Source organism: Podarcis liolepis (genome assembly GCF_965112155.1).
Source record: "Podarcis liolepis genome assembly, chromosome: 4".
Classification (NCBI taxonomy): Eukaryota; Metazoa; Chordata; class Lepidosauria; order Squamata; family Lacertidae; genus Podarcis; species Podarcis liolepis.
In genome coordinates, this window is record NC_139558.1 from 50,421,387 (window position 1) to 50,439,485 (window position 18,099).

The 18,099-nt window shown below is 41.7% G+C and overlaps 1 protein-coding gene across 1 annotated transcript in view; it reads right to left on the reverse strand.

Moving 5' to 3' along the window:
* The window catches only part of TRAPPC10 (trafficking protein particle complex subunit 10), a 45,807-nt gene that overhangs the window by 20,187 nt on the left and 7,521 nt on the right, over positions 1 to 18,099 (reverse strand). The window contains exons 2-9 of the mRNA XM_083498411.1: positions 8,188 to 8,269; positions 7,481 to 7,616; positions 6,928 to 7,124; positions 3,778 to 3,973; positions 3,230 to 3,341; positions 2,738 to 2,985; positions 1,856 to 2,002; positions 436 to 550 (exon numbers count right to left, since the gene is read on the reverse strand). Coding sequence (XP_083354537.1) covers positions 436 to 550; positions 1,856 to 2,002; positions 2,738 to 2,985; positions 3,230 to 3,341; positions 3,778 to 3,973; positions 6,928 to 7,124; positions 7,481 to 7,616; positions 8,188 to 8,269 — 1,233 coding nt within the window. The remainder of the gene's footprint in view (positions 1 to 435; positions 551 to 1,855; positions 2,003 to 2,737; positions 2,986 to 3,229; positions 3,342 to 3,777; positions 3,974 to 6,927; positions 7,125 to 7,480; positions 7,617 to 8,187; positions 8,270 to 18,099) is intronic.

The following is an 18,099-nucleotide window of genomic DNA, read 5'->3' on the forward strand; positions in this document are numbered from 1 at the left end:
TCCTTATTTTCAAAGGAAATGGTGATCTTTTAAATTTTCACTGTACAGCAAGACTAAAAGTGTCATTTAAAAAACAAGCAGCGGCTACACACAGTTATCCGAAGAGCTATATTAGTACATCAAACACATAACGAGAAACTCAAATTACCAGCATCATTATGTTATTTGACTGCAGAGTTACAAACTTCCTGTCCACCACTCCAGTAAGTATAGCATAAAAGAATTTCAGTGGTATTCAAAAATGGTCCAGCTTCATGCATTGTGGAGAAGATTAATCCCTTTTCAGTATGAACATTTCAGTAACAAACTGTCTCTGAACATGGATAACTTTGGCAAATACTGACGCAAACAATAGTTGTCCATCAAAAGCATGACTGACATGAAGAGAACTTACTGGGCCTTCACATAGTTTCATAAAACATTTTCTGTAAATACCTGTTTCAGGGCGTTCAGCTCCAAGTCCCGCTAGAAGATCAACTGTTCGATTAAGATCTTCTGAGTTGGGCCCATTTTCTGACACAAGTCCACATAGGTAACCCAGGGACTTCAACTGCGGAAATATAAAGTTCTGTCATTGTACTCCATGACAAGAGAAATATGAAAACACTGGCTACATTTTTAACTCCCAAGTCACACAAAGAGTCTTGCAGCACCCCACAAATTTATTTTGACAATCATGACGCCTCAATAACTGCTAAGTTTCTGTCTTTCCAGCGAATAACATCTATATTTCCAGAAAATAAATGTGAGCGACTGATGAGAGTGGTATACCAGATGAAAGAAACCGTCCTAAACCTGACAGATTCATTTCAAACAATGTTATAAGTCACATGTATGCATCGCCGCCCCAACACATCCAAAATCTTACAGGGCATCTGCAACAGAACTACCTTACTGAGTTAGTCTATTAGCTCTGCATTCTTTCCGAAACAGTAACCAACCAAATGCTTCACAGTATTTGTATAATCTGCATAATCATGTAAAATCCCATTCCCGTTTGCAACCGGTCATATACCAACATGGAGTTTATCACATGAAGGATCCAACTGCATCGTGTACATATAGGTCCTACACACATTGGACTGCAGACATGTACAGTGGTGCCTTGCAAGACAAAATTAATCCGTTCCGCGAGTCTCTTCATCTAGCGGTTTTTTCGTCTTGCGAAGCAACCCTTTTAGCGGCTTAGCGGATTAGCGCTATTAGAGGTTTAGCGGTTATTAAAGGCTTAGCGGCTATTAAAGGATTAGCGGCTAAAAGGCTATTAGCGGTTTAGCGGCTTAGAAAAAGGGGGGGGAAGCGGGGGGAAATCGGAACACTTGCAAGACGTTTTCGTCTTGCAAAGCAAGCCCATAGGGAAAATCGTCTTGCGAAGCAGCTCAAAAATGGAAAACCCTTTCGTCTAGCGGGTTTTCCGTCTTGCGAGGCATTCATCTTGCGGGGCACAACTGTACACCCCTATGCAAATACAATTGTCCAGTGTACGATGTGGAGAATAGACTGCAATGCTGAACAGGTGGGCTAATCCCCTCACCCAATGTACCCATGAAAAACTACATTTGTATGCACATGCCAGGGTCTTTGGGGGCGGGGGGGGAGAGATTGTCAGCTAGACTGATGCAAGAAGTACAAAAGTTCATTATCTGGGAATGTAGCTAGCCAAATGTATCCTGGTACAGTGTTTGGTTAAGAAGAAAAATGAGTGCACTGCCCTTACAAACATTTGTCTGATCCGTTAGAAGCAGAACTTCAGTATCATATTGGCTTATCTCTCATTAAACAAAAGTTGTACTGATTGTGACTATGAAACTTTTCCACTGACAGTTTGGCAACATGCATCACTCCCTTTGTTTACCTTTTCAGTGGCGTAACTCCATAAGCCGACTGTGTGGGAGACATTGGCATCAATCTGAGACCGATCACAGCAACCTTCTATTCTCTGCAAAACCTCCAAGCAGCTCAAGAAGACCCAACAGTCCAAAGCGCCAGGAGGAACAGAGACCTAAAGATAAGAACAACAAAGACACCGTTCAGACGCAACGTATATTCTTATAAGGCAAAAAATGTATAGATTAGTACTAATGGCTTTTAAGGGGGGTGCGTGCAATACAAAGCTAGGTCTTGAGGACATCTATCATCTCCTGCCAGACACCACAAACTTCCACACAAACTAGCTAATCGCTTTCCAAAGGAGGCTCAGGTTCTTGCCACCCTAAACGACCCTTAAGCTCAGGGTTGGGAAGACTTCCGGTTTGCGGGATTTACTTTGGGTTATTCTTTTTATTAGAACCCCAAGACCCAACAAAAAGAAGTCAGGTGCAAAATAGTGTCAGGAGGGAATGTAAAACTATGAACAGACACCTAGCTGGGATCAGGAATTTGTTTTTAGTAACAGAATTGAGCTCACAATCCTTTCACACACAAAAACTACTCCTGGTTCCCACCTCCACCAACATTTCTCATCATAATAGACTTTAAATTTAGATAATTAATAATAATAATAATAATAATAATAATAATAATAATAATAATAAATATATTTTGGTTGCAGCTATTGTTAAACGACCAGGAGTGTGAATCCTTGCTGACATACTTCAAATCACCCAGAAATCTACCCGCAGACCCCAATCTCTCTTTTGCCCACCCTTGTTTTTGGCTATAATCCAGAGCAAAGCAAGGAGCTAGGGAGGGAATTTAAGCATTAAATCACTTGACGGATTAATTTACAAAAACTTACTTCAAGGAGCTTTAGCTCTTGCACGCAGTTGTGGAGAAGTTCTAGCGCTCGCTGAGATACCTCCCACGGTCTCTGGAGAAAGATCAGCAATGTGCACTGGCGAGAAAAGAGGTAACTGCGCAGGTCTAACAGAGTGGCTTCCTGGTTCTGAATCAGTTCTCTTTTCTCCATGTCTATTGGCTTACGAAGAACCAGCCCGTTCCAGCTTCGCACCGGTTGGCAGAAAAAAGTCAGCCAGTTTGCGCCATCTATGCAAAACACACACAGTGAGAGGTAACGACACCTGGCACATTGAAGCAATGTGAATTAAGCTACACACATCCGTATTAAAGTTTTCTGTTGAATACACTTTTTATTACGGGGGGAAAAAAGTTTACACAATCAAGTGGATTATTTGTCACCCTTGGATTGCTCGAATTTAATTTTGCAAAGCAAAAGTCATCAGATCTCTTCAAGGAAATGCTCAATTACACTTCTGATTTAACTACTTACCACCAGCTCCAAAGTTGACAACATACTGGGAGAACAGGGCATCCAGCTCATCATATTGCACAAGGGCATCCTCAAATTGCTGCAGCATTTCAAAGACAAAGGCCAATTCTTCCTTTTAATATATAAAGAAAAATATATGTTAATAGTTAGGGTGCAACAAAGTGGAAGCAACAAAACTGTAGCAACAAAAAATGTACAGTTCTTGGTATCTCCCCCGCCCCCCACCCCGGCAAAAATAACCGAAGACTACTCTTAGGAAACCAAGGGCCAATTTTTAAGAAAAGTCTTCACTCTTGAAAATGTGTTAATCTTGGTGGTACAAAGTGGGTACTGGTTTGTATCTTTAGATCCCTTTCCTATAAACTCTGCGCAAGATAACTAAATTGACTCATGCAAGAAAAATGAAGCACTGAAACAAAAACTTTTGCTTGTGATTTTAGCTCTACGCAGTTTAAAGGAAACAGTTTAATGCAAACACATTGTTTGATGCAAGCAGTACAAGACTAGTTTTAAAAAGGTTTATTTTTCCATAGACTGCTTTACTATACCTGGACCATAAAATATTCACAAAAACTCCATCCTGGCTCTGTCCTCTTCTCCCTCAAAGTTCTCATGTCATCCTCAAATTTGCCAAGGTTTTTGGTAAAAGACATGAGAAGCAGGGTCCTGAGTTTTGTCAAGAAGGCATTCCAGGACTCCTGAGAGCGGGAAGAGTCTTTCAAGGGGTCAGATAGCACTACACACCTGTAAGGAGGAAACAATCATAAAATCGTATAATCATACAAGTTGGAAGGGACCCCGAGGATCATCTAGTCCAACCCCCTGCAAGACAGGAATATGCAGCTGTTCCTTATGGGGGATTGAACCTGCGACCTTGGCGTTATCAGCACCATGCTCAAACCAACTGAGCTAGTTTAATTAATATTTTGGTCAAGAAGGGACAAATCAAATGGGATACTAGACTTGCTAGGAGGTTACTTTCTTTTTAGCAAGAATAACAGGAAAAGGGTTTTATCACTTCACACCACCAGAGTCTCAAGGTGTTTTAAAATAATACCAAAAAAATCAATAAAACAAAACAAATGTAAAAGATTAAAAAGTGCTCCTCCTAAGACAAAGTGGAGGGGCCAACAAGCGACACCCCATCTGTAGGGGAGAACCACCCAGTTTCAAGGTTTCAGTGTTGAAGGTTTTCACAAGCAAAAACCCAAGAGAGATCACTTGCACTGAGGTGTTATAAAGTAAGGAAGTAAAGAAAAAGGACACAGAGCGCTTAGAAGAGGTTTGGTCAAAAGGAACTCCTCAGAGGTACCTAAATAATATTCGCATGCGGCATAGTGTGTGTGTATGTGCGTGTACACAACCTCTGTCCTCCTTCCAAAAATATCCCGATATTAGTAAAACAGGCCAGCCTGTTATCCAGGGTATCCAACTTTCCATTCTGATTAAGCCAATAAGAGAGCAGGCAGCAAAGGAGCAGTGCCACCTAAGGACACAACTTTAGTAATGGAGAGTGGAAATACGAGCTGCTTTGGTGCATCATTATTTCCCATCTAACTGCAAAAGTGTGAGGAGAAAGACAAGGCTGAGAAAATGGCGAGACCCAAGCAAACCTGGCCTCTATTGGCTGCTCAAAAGGGGCCCTGTTGATATTAGCAATCCCACCCTGACCTGCATAGTAGCATTAGGACAAAAATAAATTTGAACAGTGCTGTATTGACATGCCCCATGGTGCAAGGATGTTTACTTGAACAACAGGACTTACTCTCCCACCTTCCCATGCACCATCCCTAAATCTGCTCTGGAGGGTTGGGAGAGCGCCAGAACAGGAATCACTGCACTGGCCGAATGTTCTCCTTATCACTATATTGGATTCCACCCCCTGCTTCCCACCAAAGGCAGAACCCTCTTGAGTGGACATTTCTTGCTGGCCCTGCTTTCTTCCAGAGGAGGACTCACAGAATTCAAGTCTAACGCCCTGCAATGCAGGAATCTTTTGCCCCCTGTGGGGCTCAAACCCATGACCCTGAGGTTCTTTAAGAATCTCATGCTCATAGCTGAGCTAGACTTAAATCTTTGCCACTTTGCTCTGTTCCTGGCTGAACAAGAATGTGAATTTTCATTTGGAAAGTTTTATCAGAGTGGTCAAACTGGAAGAAAGCCAATAGACTTATTTTTTGTTTCAAAATATTCTGAAATATTTTCTTTCACCAGCCTATTTTGCAACACTCACCAGTTACAAAACCCTGTGGTTTCTTCCTATCAAATGATTTCTAAGCATGGACTCCATGGAACTTCAACTTTGTGACCAATGACTTACACCCTAAGAAACTATGTGATTTGTTAGAGAGTAACAACAAGAGCTATTTCCACCGCAGGTTAAGTGTATGTTTTAAAGGTAAGGTAAAGGGACCCCTGACCATTAGATCCAGTTGCGGACGACTCTGTGCTTGTGGCGCTCAACTCGCTCTATAGGCCAAGGGAGCCGGCGTTTGTCCGCAGACAGCTTCGGGTCATGTGGCCAGCATGACTGTATGTTTTATCCAAGTGCTAATTGGTCTGAGTTTTAAAGACAGGCTAGAGTACAAATGTACATATATAAATATAAAAGTGAGCTGCCTCTGCCTTATTTCCACCAATTCCCCACTTCCTCTTGTCCTACATGTCAGGCCTTTCCTGAGTGCCCCCTCAGGGAGCACTGAGGCTGCAGTAGAATAGTAGAAGCCATTTTGGCATATAAACAACATAGGAATGAATGGATGAAGGAAGGAACAAACAAACAAACAAACAAACAGTGCAGGGAACTGTTTTGAGCGTTCTTGTGCAACTGCAGCACTGAATAATGCCTAGTATGGAATCCTCTCAACTAATGTGGTATGTCCAGGTTTCTAATAAGCCCTTGTATACATATTCACACACTACATCATTCTATAGCATGTGTTCCAAGTTACAAAATAAGTACAAACTAAAGGACTACTTCACATGTATTAGAATCATTCTTAAAATAAGCAAGCAATTTTTAAATCAGAGGTGTGGAACCTGTGGAGAGCCCAACGTTGCTTGATTACAACTTCAATCATCCCCAGCCACTTACTGAGGCTGACAGGAGCTGGAGCCCATGAATACCTGAAGAAGTATCAGATCACTTGTAGAACAAGGTTATCTTTTACCCTCTCATAACTTACTAGGAAAAATTGGTTTGTTGATAAATACTAGATGATATCATTTAGAAGAGACTCAAGAGTAATAACAAATAGTCTTTCTAAGAGCTGCCAAAAAGACACAAAATTTAAGCCATGTTTGACAGTATAACAATCTTAGTTATCTAGGATCCATATTGTTTTTATAAGCATGCTGACAAGCACTAGACTTCTATGATGTTGGCAACATGCAAACATAATATCTGAAGCGGTCCCCCAGCATCTCTAATGGCAGGAATAGATCGAGCTCTGAAGGTTCTCTTCCCCACTACTTTTGGATATAACAAGGGTCCAACCTTACATTGCTAAGATACGCTGTGGATTCCAACTCTCACCAGCCCCAAATAGTAAACCCAATGGTCAGAATGATGGGAGCTGCAGTCCTGCAACATGAAGAGGGCCCAAGATGCCCCACCCTTTTCTCAGATGAAAGACCATCAAAGGTTGTCCAGCTACAAATACAATAAATTAAAATTCTTAAGCTCCAGAATTACTAACCTGTCACTCTGCTTGTTACAGAAGTCATTTCTTATTTTATCTACTATAGATGTTCGGGGAAGGATGTTCGTTTTGTTTTTTTTCTTGGCATCACACTCTACCACTACAATTAACCAATCCATAGAGCTGTGAACTTTCAGAACATTCTGCCACTTGGTGATGTCATCTTTTACTGTAGCTTTGTACACTTCTGTGTCCTAAGGATATAAGAGATTAAACACAACATCAGGTTTACTGAAACATACTTGAAATGCTTTTTCCTGGAATGCCAGGGGGTGGGGAGTTCTAAAACTATCAAACTGAATTTGGGGGGGACGGGACTCTAGTATTTTCACTTGACAGATCTCTCTATAAAAGATTCTTCAACAGTTTACTTTAAATACACACTGTTAATGCTAGTTTTGCTAACTAGATGAGGCATAATTCTAGTTGGCACAGAGTTCCCCTTGCCCATGCGTTTAATAAGTTCACCCACGAACTATAAGATAATGCAAAGCTAACTACAAATTACCTAGCTGTTAGTTCATGTTTTAAAACACACACCCGTACTTACACAGCATTCTGTCCAATATATATGGAGAAAGGGAAATGTCAGAAGAGCTTTGTTCCCTTCTTTAGGTAGTAGCTCTTCTTTAAATTGTACAAAATTAGATTCCAGATGAATCATCTTAGGAGCACGCCCATAAGACCTGAATAGTATATAGAACACAGATATCACTACACACAGAGCAAAGCTGAGAAAAAGAAAGCACGTAGGGCAAATATATTGGTTATGGTAATATGGCAATACTAAGTTCAGAAATCCAGATGCAGTAGTACAATGTATTTTAAAATTGTGTAAACTTATCTTCTCTTACAAAAAGCAAATCTGAACTTATGGAAGTTTTTAATGGAAGACATTCCATTTTTTGTTTACCATGAATCTTAAGAACAGTTAGAATAGGTGAATCCCTCATTTTCAAGTGATTTCTATTTACATTCTTCTATTATCTTAACACATATTCTATTCTGAAACAGGAATTATGTTTGCAGCATCTACCCAAAACTTTTAGCCAGAACAGTTATACTTTTAAGACAACAGGACAGAACAAAGTAAAAGGTGTAACAATTAATTGCGAGCTACTTCACAGCTCTGAAAACTTGCAATGTCTATTCCTTCTAAGTTTCTAAACTCATCTCAAGTCTTGTCAAGAGACTGCTAGAGTACATCACTGCACTGATTCCTTGCCCAATGCATATAATGAAGAAAAGTGGAACTACCTTCTCCATTCCATGGGCTCTCTTGGGAGTTGCTGAGAAAGTGTTGGATACAGAGAACTGAAGAGATTCTGATCACCAGCACCTGAGAAGCAAAAATATAGAATTCTGAATATTATTCTGACTATTATCCATTTAAGTTCCAATTATTAGACATTTTTTGACAATATGCCTTAGCTATTGGCAGGTGTTGAACAAGAATCTAAAGGCAAGGGGTTGTATTTTACATAGTTCTAAGGTGAATGTTCCATCAATGTAAGGATTTCTCCTTGCGTAATAGAACATTATCCCCTTCTTCTCTCACTGCGCCCCTGTAAATCTGTTCTGGGGGGTCTCCCAATACCTCAGAGCAGATTTGGGGATGGTATTGAGGGCACAGGGAATCCCACTGTGCCAATACTGATTCCTGCAACACCGGAACTAAGATCACATAGAAGAAACATCTCGAAATTGGATAGGTCACTTCCTAGCTCAGAGAATGGTTCTTACTAGTCAGTTACCTATATCTATGATCTACCGTATTTTTCGCCCTATAGGACGCACTTTTTCCCCTCCAAAAATGAAGGGGAAATCTGGGTGCGTCCTATGGGGCGAATGCAGGCTTTTGCTGAAGCTTGGAGAGCAAGAGGGGTCGGTGCGTACCGACCCCTCTCGCTCTCCAGGCTTCAGGAACACATCCGCAGCCTAGGCAGCCCTACGGGAGGTCCGGCAGGGATGTCTAGGCTGCGGATAGCAGCCTGCCGCCCGGCAGGCGGGGCGCCCTGAAGCAGAGCGCCCCCCTCGCCAGGCAGACATCCGCAGCGTGGGGAGCCTTGCCGGAGTTCCCGGTAAGGCTCCCCACGCTGCGGATAGCAGCCTGCCACCCGGCAGGCGGGGCGCCCTGAAGCAGAGCGCCCCCCTCGCCAGGCAGACATCCGCAGCGTGGGGAGCCTTGCAGGAGTTCCCGGTAAGGCTCCCCACGCTGCGGATAGCAGCCTGCTGCCCGGCGCGAGGGGCGGCCTGAAGCAGAGTGCCCCCCACACCAGGCAGACATCCGCAGCGTGGGGAGCCTTGCAGGAGTTCCCGGCAAGGCTCCCCACGCTGCGGATAGCAGCCTGCCGCCCGGCGGGCGAGGCGCCCTGAAGCAGAGCGCCCCCCGCGCCAGGCAGACATCCGCAGCGTGGGGAGCCTTGCAGGAGTTCCCAGCAAGGCTCCCCACGCTGCGGATAGCAGCCTGCCGGCCGCGCAGGGGGGGGGGCGCGCCGTGATGCAGAGCGCCCCTCACGCGGGGCAGACATCAGCCAGCCCCACAAGCTCGGGGGACAGCAGGGAGGCGCAGCGCCGCCATCCCGCTGTTCCTCGACCTGGTTCTGTTTCCCCGACCTGCTTTTGGGGGGGGAATAAAGGGAATTTTTCCCCTTTATTTCCCCCCAAAAAAACTAGGTGCGTCCTATGGGGCGAAAAATACGGTATAATGTCTTTGTCCACCTGTTCCAAGCACTCCATTCTATCTCTCTCTTCCACCAGGTTGTCAGGGTTTGCCTCCTCTCAGCACTCCTTAAAACTGAGTTTTTGTGGAGATGTTCAGGGGCTCTTTTACCCCTTAGGATTTTTTCCCTGCATAATTTTTGTACTTGTGTGTAACTCTGAATTATTCCAAGCCTGTACTTCTCTCTTGCACGTAGATGGTGTCATTTTGTCTACAAAAGCCTGAACACAGAAAGATTCAGTATTAATATATGAAGTAAAATCATAATCAGTTGATAACTGATATTTAATTGGCTGCACTAAAGGTTTTCTAAATCCTACCATGCCTATCATGTCAGAACATGCTAGATTTTGGCACAGGAAAAAATTACTGCGGCTTTGAGCTCTAATGGCACAATTTTAATGTTTTTATTATTTAAAATAACTGGGAAAAGTAATGGTAGAAAATGATCAGCTCTGTAATTTTTCAGTAGAAACTGTCCTTCCAACTACATTTTGCAGAGTACTTAAAACTGTAATAGCTTTTAAAACTTTGATTTGGAGGAAATGGATGCTGAATAGGAAAACTGTTTCTCATACCACATCATTTATGCTCTCCTTTTCCATCAGACTATGAGTCCTATGAAAATAAAATGCATGTGCAATAATCATCTCACTACTTCTTCAAATAAGTTTCTGTCAGGAGCAGCAATGTTCAGCTTACTATCATCTTTGCAATTATCAAGTAAGAGCCATTGCCAACATGTTAGAGATTCTCCAAATCAGTATACTTCAGACTCTCTGCCAATAAAAGATTCACGTTATGCCAGAATAATATTCTGCTCTGGCAATCCCTTGGATTTTTAAGAGCCCAGTCCCTTGGATTTTAAAGAGACTAGTCATTGTCCTTCTGCAAACAGTCGAGAATGCTGGGGCAGTCCTGCCACCAGGCCTCTTAAATCAGCTCCTGCACAGGGTGTTTTAAATCTCTTTTAGCTCTTAATTGTTTTACTCTCTGCTACCTGGGTTTTCAGCTACATCATATTTTATTGTTTTCGTTATTAATTTTTAATTTGGCTTATTCCCCGAAGTAAACTGCCCCAAGAATTCTGTTACAAGTACACCTATAAATAGCGAACAATAATGAAGTCAGCTATTACAACAGTGCTCCAATACTGTAGTCTTTTCACAGGTAGGGGAGGGAAGGAGTAAAATACAGGGTTATGACGAGAAAACAAGGAAGAAAGCACAGAGTGGCTGTGTATCAGTTAAAGGGCAGATAGGATTACAAAGTTATTTTGCAAGGCTGGCAGATTAGGCTTTGGGAACAGAGGTTCATTAATGCTAAGTAAGGATTAACATAAAAGTTGTGGCCTTCCTGTAATAGTGGGAATGTGCACAAAGAGATATCTGAGTGATCAGTGGGATGTTCTAAACAAGGCAACCACAAAGCTGGAAAAGCAGGCAGTGGCACTTAGCATTTTTCAGAAAAGAAGTGTAGCAATGTCGCCTAAGGTGGGTTTGCAAACATCCTCTGTGTGAAACAAACCTCCAAAATTATGCATATAGAATAAGCTACATAATTTATTCTACTGGCAGAGGCCAAGGAGGAGCTATGGGCTGGAAGGTTACAACTACACAACTTGGAGAACTAACTGCACAAACAGTTTTACACTAAATCCAGATGCCGTAGCAAAGAACACCAAGATGGAAAGCTTAAGAAAGACTGAACATCAGGTGCTGCATGTTTGACAACTGCTCCTACATTTTCTACTAAAAGTCCCATGACAAAAACACAAGTCAAAGATTGACACTTTGCCACCACCTTTTGTTTACTTTCATTTTTTTCAGCTAAAATAATCCCCAAGTCATCTTGTAATAAATTAATGCATCTCAAATTTTCAAATAATGCACAATTTCCAATTTGGGCTTTCTTGCCAGCTATTTGCAGATATGGATGAAACTGTCAACTAAGGCTTTAAAATTATGTCCCGACAATTTCTATGGGAGTCTTTAAAAACATCTCATTTAAAAAACATTACTAAAAAGCATTAGACATATTCCCCAAGTGCATGGGGGACTTTTCCATAGAGTAATAAACTGCCGCATGTTCCCAATATGGGTTTGGAGGTCACCATGTGACACTTGAGGTCTTATGCAATCAAAGCTAGTTCCCTTTTGCTGTGAAGCAGCAAAGTGCTGGTATACAACCTATCAGTGTAACACACGTATGTGAGTGGTTCCTTACTGGAACACATTACCTCAGGCTTCTCAACATTTCCCTTAGACCCAGTTGCTATGGCCATCACCACTTACTGGCAGGAGAGGATGTGAGATGCCTGATTAGTTTCTTATTCTTGCTTTGAGATGGTATCACTCCACCAACCCCGCCCCTCCTAAACCCACGGCAAACTTTGGCAAATGCCAGTTCTCTAGCTGGGCCCACCATCATTATTCCTACCACCATCAACATAGCTCAGTTCAGTAGTAGAGGGTACCGGAAGAGGCGCATGGTATAAACAAATTCACTAGCATTCCCATCTGAATTACACTCATTGAAAGCAGTGTTCGAAATCAGTCCGATACCAGGTGCATTTTGCACCTGGCTTTCAACCACTTTCAACCAAGTGAAGATGCCTGGGGACTGTTTTCACACATTAATAACCCATCCTGTAGAATTCTATCAGTTATATTTTATCTGTACAATCAGAATGAATTTCTAAAACTCTTTTTCTGAGCAGCCTGAGCAGCAGTAGTCAGCATTAAGAAAAAAGGTAGGAATAGGCCAATATATAGGTGGACTGTTCCTGGATAAGTGACTTTTCTCCTTTAAGTTCTCAAAATTCTTAACCTGGCTCAAGGTTGCCATCTGAACTAACCCGATGTTAAACTGATAATCAATCACAGTGAGTAAATCATTTGAAGAATGCAACTTTATAGAGATATCTTGCCGAGAAATGGCAACTAGACATTCCGTTTTGGCAACTGTAACTGTTGTTTAACCATTTTGGTGCCTAGCTTATATATCCGAGTTTCTAACACTGGTATGCACAACAGGAGCAATGAACCCTATGGTGTCGCTGCCTGGCTATTGCAGGGCTGATATGGACAGAGCAATACAAATCTAGGAATCAACACTCAGCTGCTGCTGCTGCTGCTGCTTCCCCACCTTAATTCCTTCTCCCTCCTTATTTTCAGACATCATGATATATTGCTGTATTGCTATAGCTATATTGCTATATAGCTGGTGATATATCATGATGTTGAAATCCTGATATTGCCAAGCCCTGGTGAGAATCAAAATGCTGGCAAGATGGTCTGATCCAGAAGGACTCTTAAAGCTGTTATGATACATCAAGTGTACTTTGCTCACGGTGCATACACTGGGAATCGGCTATAAATGTCAAGAAAACAGACATTTGCCCTACATTTTGATATGAGGACAAGACAATAACGAAACACACAAATTACTGTTCTGCAAACAGAAAGGTTTATTGCAGAAAGGAATGTAACCCAATGGATGCTCCCCATGGAGGAAAGGGAGGCAATTTTCTCCAATTCCCCCTATCAATCCCCCACATTATCTGACATACAGGGGATCCCCAAATCTACAGAGCAGATTTTCAGGGGGCAAGGAGAAGGAGGAATCAGCAAAAAAATCAGCTCCCTGCCTGCTTCCTCTAGCAGTAGGTTCCGGTAAGCAAATTACATTCACAGGAACTCTGGATGCGGGCCACTATGTGTTAGTCACCGGAGGAGGAGGGGAAGAGATTTCAGCAGTCAAATATATTTACATTTGCAATAGAACAGAAACAAGTAATAATATATAGCAGAGTAGACAACTCCAGATGTTGCTGAACTCCCACCTATCAGCCACAAGCTGCACAGCCAATGGTCAGCGATAATGGAAGCTGGAGTCCAACAGCATCTGGAGGGTAGTTATAGTTATAGTTATAGTCTTGTTATAGTTCAACCAGCAAGCCCAGGAAGCTCTCACCCTAGCAGGGAGCGCTGCAATTGCTGCCGCCACCAACATGCCTCAGGACTCAGGTGTGCCTGGGTTTGCAAGGCCTTCAACACAGCAGGTTTGAAACAGGTACATAGATTAGAAGTTTTGTGGTGATGTGGTAGCTAGGTCATATGTTATTTGAAATTTGGTCATAATCAGGCTTGAGGATCAAGTCCCTAGCCTGTACAACCAGGGCACCCCTAGGGGCATTCATTAGTTTTGCTGCCCCAGAACTCTCCAAAACGTAAGCATCATACGTAATCCTTCTGAACACACCAGGCTTTAGTGACCAGATTAAATTAGTACAGTATTTGATAGCCCTATACTGATATTTTAAATGTGTACTATTTTTGTATTTGGTTCTAATGGGATTTTATTTTATTCTGCTGCTTTTTGTGTTATATGACTGATTTTACCACTGCTTTTTATGAAAACTGTGTTGCTGTTTCATCTTAATGCTCTGTTAAGAAAAATGTTAGTCTGCAGACTAGCTTTAGGTTTCTTGTACTATTTTTATGGTAAGTTTGTGCTACTAGTGTTTTCAATGATAAGATTAGATTTTCTTAAACTAACTGTATTGTTTCAGGGCTGCAAGTTGCTTAAGATGCTCTTTATGAATGAATACATAAAACAGTACTATCTGACCAAAATACCTGAAACAGAACTGGCTAGAAGTCTAAAAAAGATCTAACATTACTTTTAGGTATTTTCTCTTTATTTGAAAGCATTAAAGGAGGACATACATCATCAATTTCATTCTTGCACATTTATAAAACTGATCACTGAGCAAGTGATTGTGAAGGCAATGTTGCAACACTACATGCAAAATATCTACATACTTAGAATAATAAAAAGGGCACAAAAACTAGTTTACAGAAGAACAGACAGAAGAACTCCAAATGCAAAAATAAAAAATAAAAGCACTCAGTATCTATTACATTCCTAGAAATAGCTATTTTCTGTTGATTTAAACTATGTATTGACATTATTGGTAAAGGTAAAGGTAAAGGTAAAGGTAAAGGGACCCCTGACCATTAGGTCCAGTCGTGACTGACTCTGGGGTTGTGGCGCTCATCTCGCTTTATTGGCCGAGGGAGCCGGGGTACAGCTTCCGGGTCATGTGGCCAGCATGACTAAGCCGCTTCTGGCGAACCAGAGCAGTGCACGGAAACGCCGTTTACCTTCCCGCCGGAGTGGTACCTATTTATCTACTTGTACTTTGACGTGCTTTCAAACTGCAAGGTTGGCAGGAGCAGGGGCCGAGCAACGGAAGCTCACTCTGTCGCGGGGATTCGAACTGCCGACCTTCTAATTGGCAAGTCCTAGGCACTGTTGTTTAACCCACAGCGCCACCCGCGTCCCTGACATTATTGGTAGCATCAGATAAAAATAGAATTTTTAGCATTCCCCTGAAGAATTTCACAGTTCAACCTAAGAAGTTTACAACAACTTGGTATTTCACCTTTTCTGAACAGTCTGCAGAAGTGCAGCACACAGAGGAGAAGCATTCCTCCACAGTCTCTTCTTATCACCCCTGTATACTTGAGTGTTCTATATTTGGCACTTTATTTGTGCAATGTGAAAATCTCAAATGGGAATTTTGGTTTATAGAGGCCGTTTCAATTTCAATGTTAAGTCTATGGTTCCTGGACCGACCTTCTCTCATATAGTAGCTTAACAGCTAATTGTTGTCCCACATCAGATTAATAAGAGAAATGTATGTTCTCAGTTTCTAGGGACAAGATGTCTAACTGGAGGCAACGGAGAAAAATCTTACACCAAACACGTGGGATACTCACGGGTATTCTTGCACCAAATACATTTCTCATAAGAAAAGCTCCTGAAAAGGTGGCACACAGTAAGCCTGCAACTTATGCACATTTAACTTGTGTGCATTCAGCTCTATGTGCTTGGAAGAATTAAAAGAATTAAAAGGGGGTTGGATGGGAGTGGGTATCTGGGGGGGGGGGGAGACTTTGGCAATTATACCTGCCACTACATCCAATGTGTTTCGACTATATACAATTTTGGCTTTAATAATAATAATATTTTTTTAGGCATGAATCCCAGAATATAACCCACACTGTGTAAATTGAGGCTTACTGCATTGACACTGTAAAATAAATAGACTACCAGTAGTGTCATCTGTTATGCAGGGGCAAGCCAGGATATGTGCCTAGCAGCCACTCTCCTGCCTCCTCCTGCTTATTGTAACTGGTCCTTTCAGAACAAATGATCTTATAATAAGTGTGATGTGTGATGAAGAAGCAGCACCCCTACATAATAGGAGTGCTGGATGTTCTTCCTCCAGTATTCTGCACTGCGGAATCTTCTGCAAGCAGTGCTCTGCTTCTGTTCATGGTATACTATCATTGCATGTGGCTTCTGTCTTTAAATATAAAATTTACCTATTTAGTATCAACTTTACTCCACTGGTGTAGTGAAGGCTGAGGACTGAAATTTTCAATTTAAAAATCCAGAGGACTCTAGGAGAAGCTAGGAACTGCCTATGGGATAACTTGTTCACAATATAGCAAGAGGCTTCTAGCATGAGGCCAACCATTGTTTAAAGGTTTTTATGAATGAACCAAGCATACAGTTTCATTCTATTCACATCCCCAAGCAAAGCAAATTCCAAAGAAGCAGTCTGTTCCTTTTGGATGATTACTGGAAACTTATATCTGTACAATTCGATTTATGTACATAGGAACAACTGAGCAGGTATTACAAGGCTGGAGAAGCAAGAAAAACAGCAGGAAATACTTGCCTCTGAGCTGCCACACCCTAAATCCCCCGAACTGCTTTTGCCAACCAGTGATCTCTTTTCAGCCTTTCAACTGGATCCAAAACTCAAAACGTCTGAGTTTTCAGATTTACTGCTCCACACAAGCTCACATTCAGTTGGCAAGTCAGTTTCATAGTCTCTTTACACTGTGAAAGTGGGCATGTGAACTTACCAAGCCAATGTTACGTGCTGACAATTAACTTTCATGGAAAGTCATCAAATCATGCCAAATGTAAAGGAACAATCTGAACAACAGAACAGCATGGATCATCATCCCATTAACATTTAACCAAGCATTCCATTCCAGAGGGAATGTGCAAAATTATTGGATTCTTGTTCAGGTCTGCCAAAGATTCCATGAGTTGCCATGCCCATCTCTTGGAGCAGCTGAGGTGGTTGACTATTGCTGCTAAGCTCTGTAAGTTATTTCAATTCTGTATTGTTTTATTCAATGTATTGCTATATAGCTTTATGTCATTAGTCACCCTGTGCTCCTGTTTGGAGGAGGATCATGATACAAAAACAGCATAATAAATTATAAATTAAGAAAGATGCATTTTAAAAAAATATTCTGTTTTACTAGCAGGCAATAAACTGACACACAGAAAATAACTCAGATAAATTTTCTCATAGGACACAACAAAGTTAATAAGACAAATCCAGCAGACACAGCATGGCTGTAACAGAATCAACATCCTGGGGTGCTCAAAAAGAATCCACTCTATGAGTTTATGTAATCAGAAATCAATGTTTTCGTGTCTGTAATTTTCCAACATCTAATATCTGAACAGGCCCACTAGGACAAATCTCTGCCTTTGCCGGCTTACATAACTTGCTAAAAATCTGAGTTTTAAACTTTTGAACAGTACGCTAAGAGTAGATTCTAAGATTTTCTTCCAAGGGAGTGTTTTTGGAAAGACTCTCATGAGCAAACCCACAGGGAAGTAAAAGGCCACATAGATTTTTCCAGCAAAGACTTGCATGCAAGAAACAGCATTCCAGAAGCACTCCCAGTGAGAAAACATTACACTAGGTTCACACCAAACTGAAGAATTCAAATAGGCTAATGTTGAGCTTGTACAATTTAGTAGTAGCATCTAGGAATTTGAAATATTTCTTCTGAATGTGTACTCAAAAATTACTACTATAGTGGGTGGTAAATGAGCGTACCTACATTTAAAGCCAGCATTGTGCCTCTTTGTTTGGTCCTAACTTTCATTCATTTCAAAGCTGCCACATTTTAAGTTTCAGCCGCAGCTCTTCCAGTTCAGATACAGGACAGTGTTTGGTAGAACTGTTCATGACCCCATTGCTATCGTATAACCCCTTGACTGGAATTTCAACAGGGTTTCATTTATTTCTACTTTACCTTCAGTGCTAATCTGAGCTTGTACAATAAATTAACTTTCTGGACACCAATGGTTCAACTATTTAGTGAATGGCAAATAGCTTTGAACATAAAATTAAGAGATGAACCAATGGCGCAAAACCCCAAACAGAACTAAAGTTTCTTCTCCTGGCTCTACTTAGTACATGCAACTCCCACTTTGTGTGTGTTCAAGGCACGTGCGCCTGCTGATGTGCACACCGTTTTCAGTCCTGGGAGTGGGCGGAGGCGGAACGTACATGCACTATAACCCAGAATGCAGCATCCATGAAAACAAGGATGCAATCA